At 29.5% G+C, this 11,493-nt stretch overlaps 2 protein-coding genes across 2 annotated transcripts in view; both read left to right on the top strand.

Moving 5' to 3' along the window:
- LOC105626839 (ATP-binding cassette sub-family G member 1-like) overlaps window positions 1-2,666 on the top strand; it is a 48,636-nt gene extending 45,970 nt beyond the window's left edge. Inside the window, 2 exon segments of the mRNA XM_012208131.1 lie at window positions 2,124-2,242; window positions 2,441-2,666. Of these exon segments, the coding sequence (XP_012063521.1) occupies window positions 2,124-2,242; window positions 2,441-2,666 (345 nt within the window).
- Window positions 2,667-3,592: 926 nt separating this feature from the next.
- LOC105626838 (ATP-binding cassette sub-family G member 1-like) overlaps window positions 3,593-11,493 on the top strand; it is a 22,529-nt gene continuing 14,628 nt past the window's right edge. The window contains exon 1 of the mRNA XM_012208130.1: window positions 3,593-3,695. Coding sequence (XP_012063520.1) covers window positions 3,593-3,695 — 103 coding nt within the window. The remainder of the gene's footprint in view (window positions 3,696-11,493) is intronic.

The following is an 11,493-nucleotide window of genomic DNA, read 5'->3' as shown; positions in this document are numbered from 1 at the left end:
TCTTTCGGGTAATTTGTGTATACCACGCCAAAAAAATTCCTCATCTTTCGAGGCAAACCACTCATCAAACCATTTTCGGACGTCTTCGTAAGAATCGAAGTGCCGCTCAGCGAGCGCGTGATGCATTGACGAAAATAAGTGATAGTCAGAAGGTGCCAGGTAAGGGGTAGCACTTCCCAGTCTGAATGTCTAGCCTGAATGTCTCCAAGTAGTTTTGAACTATTGTTGACGTGTGCGATGGTGCGTTATCGTGGAGGAAAATCAGCTTATCATGTCTTTTCCGATAATGCGGCCTTTTTTCATGCAGAGCACGATGCAATTTGATCAGTTGTTGGTGGTAGCGGTGAACATTAACAGTTTCACCAGGTTTTAACATCTCGTAGTAGATGACACTCTCCTGATCCCATCAAACGCACAGCATCGTCTTCCGTCCGAAGTGATTTAGTCTTGAGGAAGATGTTGATGGTTGGGCTGATCAACTCAAGATTTTTTGCGTTTAGGATTCTGAAAATAGATCCACTTTTCATCGCCTGTCACAATCCGACGCAGGAACGACTTTCTTTTTTGTCTGGCAAGCAGAATTTGGCATATGTTTTGGCGTCGCTCCATCTGCCTATCATTCAGTTCATGCGGCACCCATTTTCCGATCTTTTGAATCTTCTCCATGGCATGTAACCGCATGGAAATGGCTGCTTGAGAAACACTCAATTGCTCGGCAAGCATTTTTTGCGATTGGGTATCGTCCTCGTCCAAAAGAGCCTGCAATTGACAGTCCTCAATCTTCTTGAGCCGATTTTCACGCTTCTTGTCACTCAGGTCAAAATTGTCGTCATTGAACTGGCGAAACCAATCTCTGCACGTTGTTTCCGATAAAGCATTGTCGCCACAAGCATTCGATGCGATTCGGCAGCCGATTTCTTCAAATTGAAACAGAAAAGCAAAACTTCCCGCATATGCTTTTTTTTTAGCAAAAAACTAGACATGATTAAAAGAAAAAATATATGTTGTTGTATGAAATTGCTGATGGTATTGATTAATGTTGACAGATGTCAAACACAAAAAAAAGTATGTTGTGTGCCCAGGATAGCTTTGTTCACTAATGCCACCTATGAACAAACAGCGGATTTAAGCTTATACCTTATGTGTGTATGTGTGTGTGTGTGAATAATCTTACAAGAATCGTCATTTTTAACATTTCGTTCAATAATATGCTTTGAGATATTGAATCATTTAGATGCTCTCATATAGCTAGGAATATCTTGAGTATCTCTATATTACGACTTCCTTGCGATTTCATGACACTAAATCTAATATTTACAGTTAAACAAATCATTATATCACGTGTTTTCCTATTAATACGACCTTACTCTATCACTGTATACAGATTTTATTACCAAATATTTATTTATTATATAATAAAACAAGATTTGAAGACTAACCTCAATAAAATTTGACAACATTTCAAAAATCTTTTTTCACAACTACAATATTACACGCATGATCTAATAATGAGTTTTCTACTAAATATGTTTCACTCTATGAGTAACGAGTTTATAATAAAATCAACCATATGCGCTTATTATATATATAGTTTAGCAGAAATTCTGCTATCTCATATTGGGAATCTATCCCATAATAGACGCCCTTACCCTATTTTTCACTTGTTTCAAGTTGTCAGACCGTTTCTTCCCGAATATAAACTCATTTTACGTGCCTTTTACGATCATATATTGTCAAGGGAGGAAAGAATAGTTTTCGTCGATTTTTACAAATGTTTTAAAGCGATCTTATCATTTAAATTTATCCAAATTGTCTTTACTTACAAATGGCATGTAACATAAATTAATGTTATTCTTCACTTTTGACGTCACGATTCTAACATGACTACTCAGGAGCCTTAAAAACGCAGCTAAATTACTGAAATAACATCACAATTAAATTTTGATGTTCAATAGGTATCTATTAAAACATTAATAGCAATAAATTATAAATTATTATGACTGATTTATGGTAATAAATTTTTCAGTTAATTTATTTTTCTTTAGCTTGTACCATATAAATTATAATTCGTTTGTTATTTAATATAAGAATATAACGATTAAATTCAGTTTCTTTAATTGCAGTTAGGTATGTTTTTAATACCGATATGCAGTTTACCATTATTGCTGTTCTCTGGATTTTTCTTGAAATTAAATGAAATGCCGACATATCTGCAGCCAATAAGCTTTTTAAGTTTTTTCAGGTAGAGACAATTTAACATATATCAACTGTTAATTAAAAACTTTTCGCATTTATATTTGTGATTATTTGGACATAATTTTTTTTATATAAATTATTTTTTAATTTATCAAAAACTCTGCTCTTGTATAGAGATGCTTTTATTTTATTTCCAATTTGCTACATTTTTTTAATAAATTTGAAAAGCATAATTTTATTATAGATTTGCTTATGAAGGAATAATGCAGGCGATCTATCTTGACCGACCAAAATTGCCATGTTCTGAAGCCTATTGTCACTTGCGTTCTTCAAACAAGATTCTTTCATTAATGGGTATGCCAACAGTGCCATTTTACTTAACTCTAATAATACTTGGTTCTTGGATACTGTGTTTACATGTAATCATTTATGCAACACTCCTATGGAAAATTCATTATGCAAAAAAGTAATGTATTTCATTAATTTTTATCTCAAACGAAAAAGTATTCTTAAAATATATTTTAAAGAAAAAAATTACCATTAAATAAATTGAGAAAAAAAATACCGACTGTGTTAAAACTATTTTCTGCTCATCATCTCTAACACCGATTGTTGAAATATCGTACAATAATATCGTATGTTGGAATTTCATAATGCAATTGACTCATTTTGAGAGAACTCTTAAAATTGTAAAGATATAAAAAATTTTGTAAATTAATTTTTTAACGCCCTAGAAACTAAAAATCCATCTTCAATGAAATGCTAGCATCAATAGAAGAGAAGTTCATTTTTAATTTTTAATTGTTTGTGTATTCTACAAATATGTGAATATTATTCTTAAATACACACTGATAATATCATAAATGATATTTATATGTGTATTTTGTATAAAATTTTATTTTGTTTTTGTTATTTTTTGCTTTTATTTTAAAAAAATTGGTTGGTTGAAGAGTGCGTACTGAAAAGAAATATATTTGAACCGAAATATTTCCAAAATTTATACAATCATGTTTCATTTTTAATGACAAAAAAATAATAATTGTTTTTCTTGAAGTTTTGCTTCTTTTTCTGGACTGAAATTCGCTTGATCAAATATCTACGTATCATTTTATTGATAACTGCACGGAAGATTGAGAATTTTAAAACGTAACGCAATAAAAATCTGAAATAATTGAAAAAATAATATTATAGAAAAATATACGTAATTTGTAATACATAATTGTATGATACATATTAAATATACAATGTATATTTAATATTCTGCTATCTAGAACTGTTAACTCTACGTTAATAAATTAAGTGTATTTACACGCTCACCTCCAGTTTTTATAATCCGCGTAATTCATTGACGTATATAAATGCATCATGCTTATATTTAATGTATCCATTGCTAATAATGCCACCACTTTATAAGATACATAGATCCAAGGAAAGATTCAATGGTTCAACGAGACATCTCGTCATGTGTTCCCATTTGGGTGTAACATCTTTAAAATTAGGTATCCAATATTAATAAAGATCTCGAGTGCGTTGCTTTATTTCATCGAGACTGCCACGACAGAAGTTATGCCTAAAGAGAAATTATAAAATATGCAAATTCAATATTTGCAAAATATTGAATTTGCATGGTTGACTGAATATTTCATTCTACTACTAATATTTATCGTTTTTATTATTGTTTACTAATAATACTTATTTTTTTCTATTTTTATTTATTTTTCAACATATTTATTTATTTATTATGTATTTAATAATTATATATACAAATAATTTAATAATTATATATATGAACGTAATAGTAAAAATATTTGAAAAATAAACACAGAATAATATATGTGGATTTACAATATTAATTGTAAATGTATAATGGATATTATTTTACTTTATTTCTTATTTTAATTTAATTTTCTAATTTTATTTTTAAGAACTTTTATTTTATTATTTAATTCTATATTATTCTAATTCTTCTATTAGTACAACTTATTAGTACAACTTTGCTTCCGCCGTTTTTTTCTGAAATTCGAGGCTTTATTATTAAAAAACTGGTTATACATTTATGATTCAAAATATTGTCCATCGCTGGCCACTATTTTCTCCCATCTTTCGGGTAGCGTACGAATCCCGCGTCGAAAAAATTGGTCATCTTTTGAGGTTATCCACGAATCAATCCAATTTTTTACTTCTTCATAAAACCGGAAGTGCTGGTCAGCCAGGCCGTGTGCCATTGATCGAAACAAGTGATAGTCAGAGGGAGCAACGACTGGAGAATACGGCGGGTGGGGTAGGACTTCCCATTTCAATGTTTCCAAGTATGTCTTGACCACTTTCAACATGGGGTCGAGCATTGTCATGCTGCAAAATCACTTTATCGTGTCTCTCGTTGTATTGCGGCCGTTTGTCTTTCATGCTCGGCTCAAACGCATCAATTGCGTTCGATACCGTTCGCCTGTGATTGTTTCAGTCGGTTTTAATAGTTCATAATACACTACGCCGAGCTGATCCCACCAAATACAGAGCATGACCTTGGACGTCAAAATCACCGTTCTTGAAGTGTTGAAACCACTCACGACACGTTCTTTCCTTTCACTAATAGCAGCCTCACCATAAGTATTTAAGAACATTCGATAAGCCTCAGCCGCAGATTTCTTCATATTGAAGCAAAAAATTAAAATCTCCCGCAAATGACGAGAATTTGGCTCGTAAACTGACATTTTCAATCGAGAATAACTTTATGATGTAGACACAAATCGACTAATGTTTCTATGGGATTATGTTGACAGATGCCCAAGTTTATTGTATGACGTCTATGATCTATTTATTTCGACCACTTACCGCTAAAGCCATCTATAGGAAAACGGCGGAAGAAAGTTGTACACCTAATACTTAAAAGTAAAAATGCGTTATAATTAAATATATGTTTAAAAGGTGTTTTTTTTGTTTTAAACAAAATGATTTTTTTCTAAAGCTATTTAAAACATATATAAAACATATATAAAACATTAAAAACATATTTAAAAAAAAATTGAATGTTTTATTTTTAAATAAAAAATACATTTTTTATAATATAGGCAACCTTGCCCATATTAGAGCATCAATCATGCTGTTTTCACTGCGAAAAGTACAATCTAAACTGTATATCAATTCGAGAATTTATTACCAAAAAATTTTCTAATACTTCTCAAGACCTTTCCCTTGCTCTCTCTTCTCCCTCTCCCAAATTATGTTGTCTACTACTGGTCTTCATGAAGACTAATGATCTTTTCTTTTACTCCTTCCCTTCCTTCCCATGGCATGTGATCACCGATAGATAGCAGGCGTCCGGTTTGAGGCAGTTATTTTGTTTTTATTTGAAACAAGTCTGAATTATGCAGATGTAAAATCATCAGATTCCGTGAATCTCAATGTATTAGTTCAAGCCATTAAGTTGCCTGGCCAGCAATAGGAAAAGAAGAAAAAAACCAAAGAAGAAAAAACCGGTATAAGTTTCTATTAAATAAATTGAATTTAATTATAGGAGAATGTAAGCATGGTATAGCATTCTTAATATGAATTAATAGAACATACGAGTCTGAACATCTCCAACTGAAGTTGAATATTATTAGGAAAAATCAGTCTAATCTAACTTGTTACAACTTGCAATTTCAAAAAATTTATTACAACTAAGAGATGACAATGAATTTTGAATCTACGACTGAAAATTTAGGTGACAACTTTAATTTTATAAAGTAATCAAACAAGCCAATGCAAAACAATTAGATAATCAATTGTCGAAATACATTATTAGACATAAAGAGGAAAGAACAGTTTATAATTTTAAAATAATTAGAAATTGTAGAATAATTTTACAAATTCCCAAAATATTTTTTTTGACATTCAATGTTTTAGTTACATTTTAAGTTATGGATATTTTTACATGAACATGATTAATATTTTTATAATTGTTATAATTAAAGAGCATAAAAAACATATTTTATATAATACGTATATCGAAATATGATCTTCACAACAAAAATAATTCTATTTTCCTGATTCATCAACACGATGTGCACTTTTAAACTATTTTTTTCTCACATTTTCAGTTTGAGGCACATAAAAGAACAATTTTTCCGATATTTTAGTTGTTGTGCTTTTATATAAAGGTACAAAACATGTTTTGTACGTGTTTCCTTTGCTCATTTTAAAAATAAATTAATTTCTTATTAAATAATGATGGTTTCATTGTGTAGTGCGATGTCACAGCACGTTTGGGAAGGCTCGGTCGTATCCGGATGTGCCACACAGATGCCTCATATTAATATTTTATAATATTTTATAATATTTTTTAATAACATGAGGATTATCTCTATTTCTAGACGTATCATAGCAGTTGAATGGATAAAAGATAAGAGCCTCATGTTCTCAACAGATATTCTGTAACTCTTAAGAAAGTTTCGTTATCGTTATAGCGTCATACGACAAAAAAATCATGATAAAAATTCATCATGATAAAAAAACTGCTGATATTGTAAGGATAATGAAATTTATGTTAAGAGTAACAGAATAGTCTTACAGCACTATTTTGTAAAAACAATGTGATAATGACGTAGCAATATTATGGTTTATAATAGTATAGCAATAATAAAGGATAAAAAAGTTCGTTTTTAAAAAGAAGTCGGTACTATTACATATTATTTTTGAAAAGTAGTCTTCGCAACACCGATACTACTAATTCCGTTGTGAAAAATTGCAACGTCATCATTCCAAAAAATGATCATCAGAAAATCATGAAAGTAGGGCGTCTATGAAGAGGAACGCTTATAGAGATCACAAACCCTTGGGTGTAAATTTTGTTAACACGGCCCTGAGTATATGTTATATATTCCAAAATACGACAGTAAGTATATATTATATGTTCCAAGAAAATACAATACATACATACATACTACCAAGTATAATTTACATACTACTAGGTGTAATTTATAAAAAATTAAAAATATTATCACTTGAATAACAATTTTTTATAAAAGAAACATGCACATTTGGTGCCTTTTTTATCTTTTTTAAAAAGGTTTTATAAACAAACACATAGATAGCACTTGAATTTATCAAATTATATGAACAGTTTTAGAATATACTTTCATAAAATTTTAGAGGACAGACAAATATAGGAATTTTTTTAAAAATCTTCATTAAGTATTGTAATAAGTGATTAAAATTTTCAATAGAAGACAATGAAATATAAAGAAGAAAAAGTAAATATTTTTAAATTTAATGAAAGCAAGGACTCCACAAATTTAAATTAATAAAAAATAATAATAATGGCTGTAGAAATTAATGCAGTTATTAGTGTGATTATCTTATATTTATTTAGTTTATTTAGTTTATTACATAAATCTTGATTTCGACGAGCATAATATAGAAAATTGATGTTTCGACTCCTTTTTCTCAATCATTTTCAGAAATCATTCTCAGAAAGAATTATAATATTATATTATTATATAATAACAGGTTCTTATTTCGCAAATCAATTTCTTCATCTAATGTATAGATTTCCCAACAGTTGGCAGACTATTGGAACAACATAAGCGCCGCTCTCCATTATTAATAAAATACTTAGACAAACAAAAAAAACAAAATTTTTCTGTAGCAGACAATCATACTAATAAAATAATGATGACTTTCGAATGACTTTCGAGAATATCCGTGCAATATATGTCAATATATGTCTAACACAACGGTTTCTAAATGAAAACTGTCTTTAGTTTCAGAAAATTTTTTTTCAGATTATGTCCGAGAATCCTACATTTCGCTCCTGTGCAACGGAATATTCTGTATCTGGGCGCAACAAACTTTTGAAACAGCCCTGCTGATCAGATATGGTTTTCTCTTCCATTCTTCAGGTTTTTTTCTTACATTCTCTTGTATTCGTTGTTTTCGTACCGATCTTTTGTGCTCTCGATTCTTAACATTAATGGAATTAAACCAATTACCAGCGTTTAATCGCTAAGTTACTGTGTAGCTTAAGTGAGTAAATATTTCACGCGTGAAGTGCGCAATATGTGTGAAAGTAAGAACCTCTTTTCGTGATATAATTTCAGTTTGTGTTCGCGTGCTTGAAGAATTCCGTTTCATTCGCGATAAAATTTCCGACTCCCACGCACGTTGAAATTTTTGACGTACCAATGTCAAATTTTAAGACTATCAACGTGCCATAGCCATATTATTCGCCTCAAGAAATTAATTAGTCTGACTGGTGAATAAACAATCTGAAACGAAGAATTTTAGAGTTATTGTTTCGAAGGTCGATTCGTTTTAATTGCGTGGTACTTAACTTGTTAGATTGTCATTGCACAGCATACAAAGTTTAAAGAAAAAGTAAAGGAAAGAACAAAATTTGCTATAATGTTCTCGATTTACACACATTTTTTCAAGACCTTTTTTACTTAATTTCGAGATGACAATAAAAAGTGTTCTCAAATTTTTATGAACAATAGTATATCAAAAGTACCGCAAAGCTAAAGACATAAAAATATAAAGTAAAAACCGAAAATGGGCTTCAGGACCTTATTACAATCTCGTGACATTACTGTAAAAGCCATGCCATTATACAGGATTTGATAAGTAACGATAAATCCCTCGCATAGGGATAGAACTGAGTCGAAAAGTTCTTTACCATTTTGCAATTTTCGCAATAATTAACAAGATATTAATTAATAAAAATCATTAATAAAAATCATCAAATATGGTTTTCAATGATTTTTTTCTCGAGTACTATCAAGTTTATAGAAAAACAGCAAGAGACAAAAATTATTTGTTCTCATCAGAGCTCTAAGAATTTTTTAGAATTTTTTATCAATTTTTTAGTGCTGCGTTTTCTTATATAGGCAACTATTTTTGATTCAACAACATGAGAAAATGTAGTACTAAAAAATTCTGAAAAAAATTCTCAGTGCTCTATGAGAAGAAAATAAACAATTTTTGTCACTTATTGTTTTTCTATAAGTTGATAATACTTGAGTAAAAAGTTGGAAAACTAATATTTGACAATTTTTAATTAATATCTTGTTAACTATTGTGAAAATTGTAAAATGTAGAGAGCTTTTCGACTTAATTTAATCCGCTCTATTCCTATGCGAAAGTTTTATCATTACTTATCAAACATTCTGTCTAATCAAGTTCGTAGTATTCAATAGCTAGCGTATTCATCCGGAATTTTTATATCAATAAATTTTTTATTAAAATTACTCAATAACTAAAACCATAATAAAAAAATCCTTTAAATAAAGCAATACTTTATTCATATAATATTGACACAAACTTTCAATTACAGTCTGAATAAAACTGATGCTATCTTTATCGAGATCTGGAAATCAAGTGAAATATATAAAGTGTTTGGTAAGTTTTAACAAAGCATTCGTGCGTAGATAGAGCGAACTAAACTGAATCAAAACGTTCTCTATCATTTTACAATTTTCGAAGCTTTTATTTAGTATAAAACAAAAACACTTTAAGATACTTTTAAAAGTTCTTTAAGAAACATCTTTAAGATTTTTCATAAAGAACTCTGAAAGAAATCTTAAAGTTGTCTTATGCGTTGATTTTATTCGTCAATATTTATGATATTTCGTTAACTATTGTGTTCACTATTGTGAAAATTGTAAAGTGGTAGATTATCATTATAATTCACTCTATCTACATAAGAGCGCTTATCAAAACTTATTGGACATCTTGTATATTACTTAATTTATACACATATATTATATAATTTCAGTATATTACATAATTTCAGATTTATCACATGTATGTAAGCATACACGCAGTGATTTATTCGTCAAGAGGCTTTTACAATCTCTTTAGTATTACTAAAAATTATCAATTAAGTAGTCCTTCAATATAGCAGCGTTTTGCATTTTGCTTTTTGACAATAACAGATTAAACTGAATAATAAATTAATGAAAATGAGTCAGATGGACAGCCTGCACTAAAAGACAGAAGCCACGAGCGATTTTGTCAAAAAACGAGAGAGAAAGATATACTACTTTGCATATATGCATATACTACTTTCTTGTATAAATATTTTTATTGAATTTATTTATTGCATAATTATTCACAAATAGTAAGTAGGTTACATCGGGCCATACTAGGCCATATAGGGTGTATCACTTAAGACTGACCACTCAAATAATACCCATAGTTTTGAAGAAGAAAGAAATGCTTAAAATAGAAATTGTTTGATATTGAAAGAAACATCATATCATCATATGATGCTGAGAACATTGTTTTCCAAGTGGAGACATTTAAAAAATTTGAAGGTCACTGTTATTTTTAAAAATGGAACCATGCATCTACTATGCGATTGTAGACGTTCGCAAGACAGTTTCAAATGGTTCAAATAAACAATAAGAATCACTCAATATCATGGACATGAAAAAAGTTGAAAAATAAAAATTCATCGTGAATGTTTCTGAAACACAATACTTGTGATTTTGTTAATTTGCGTTACTTGCGAATTCTAAAATGTTATTATTAATATTTATTTATTAATAATGTAATGAATTGACAAAACCTAGCGAGCCAATCAAAATTGATTGTCGTATGGTGTGACTTTTATTATAGGATCTCACAAAATCATTGAGCTTTTTTAAATTCTCTAATGTTTAAGATTTTATAGAAAAAATATTGTCATTAAAAAATATAAAAAGTGTTTAATTAAAAAAGTTAATAAATTAAAGTTTAAACATAACTAATAAATTAAATTAATGCATTTAAAATTAACTAAGTTAAGTTAAAAGTTATTAACTTTGTAACTTTTTTTTAATTTTTAATGTTTTAACTAGTTACTATTTAACCCTGTTTATGCAGCTATGCAAATTTGTGTGTACCCTAAAAATTTGTGTATGGTACATACAAAACGTAAGGCAGTAATACGTAAGCAGTAAGCAAATTGGCTAATCACAGTAAGATCAAATCCAACGTTAAGGTCATGACACACAAACAACTTAAGGCAGTAAGGCAGTAACGTATAAGCAGTAAGGAAATCAATATATTGGATTGATTACTGCTTATATTATAGCAGTCCTTACGGATTCTGCTGTGATTAATTAATTTCCTTACTATTCACGTTTTTGTTTAAGTTTTTTGTGTGCCATAAGCCTTATGATTTCCTTACTGCTTATATTTTATTATCTTACATTTTTGTATGAGCCACGGACTTAAGCGCTGATTTTGCAAAAATAATCAACAGAAATAAGAGGTATAACTTGGAGACGTGTGTGTGTGTGTGTGTGTGTGTGTGTGTGTGTGTGTTATATATATATA

The sequence above is a fragment of the Atta cephalotes genome, assembly GCF_000143395.1.
Source record: "Atta cephalotes unplaced genomic scaffold scaffold00006, whole genome shotgun sequence".
In the NCBI taxonomy this organism is placed as follows: Eukaryota; Metazoa; Arthropoda; class Insecta; order Hymenoptera; family Formicidae; genus Atta; species Atta cephalotes.
This window is presented reverse-complemented; position numbering and strand designations above follow the sequence as displayed.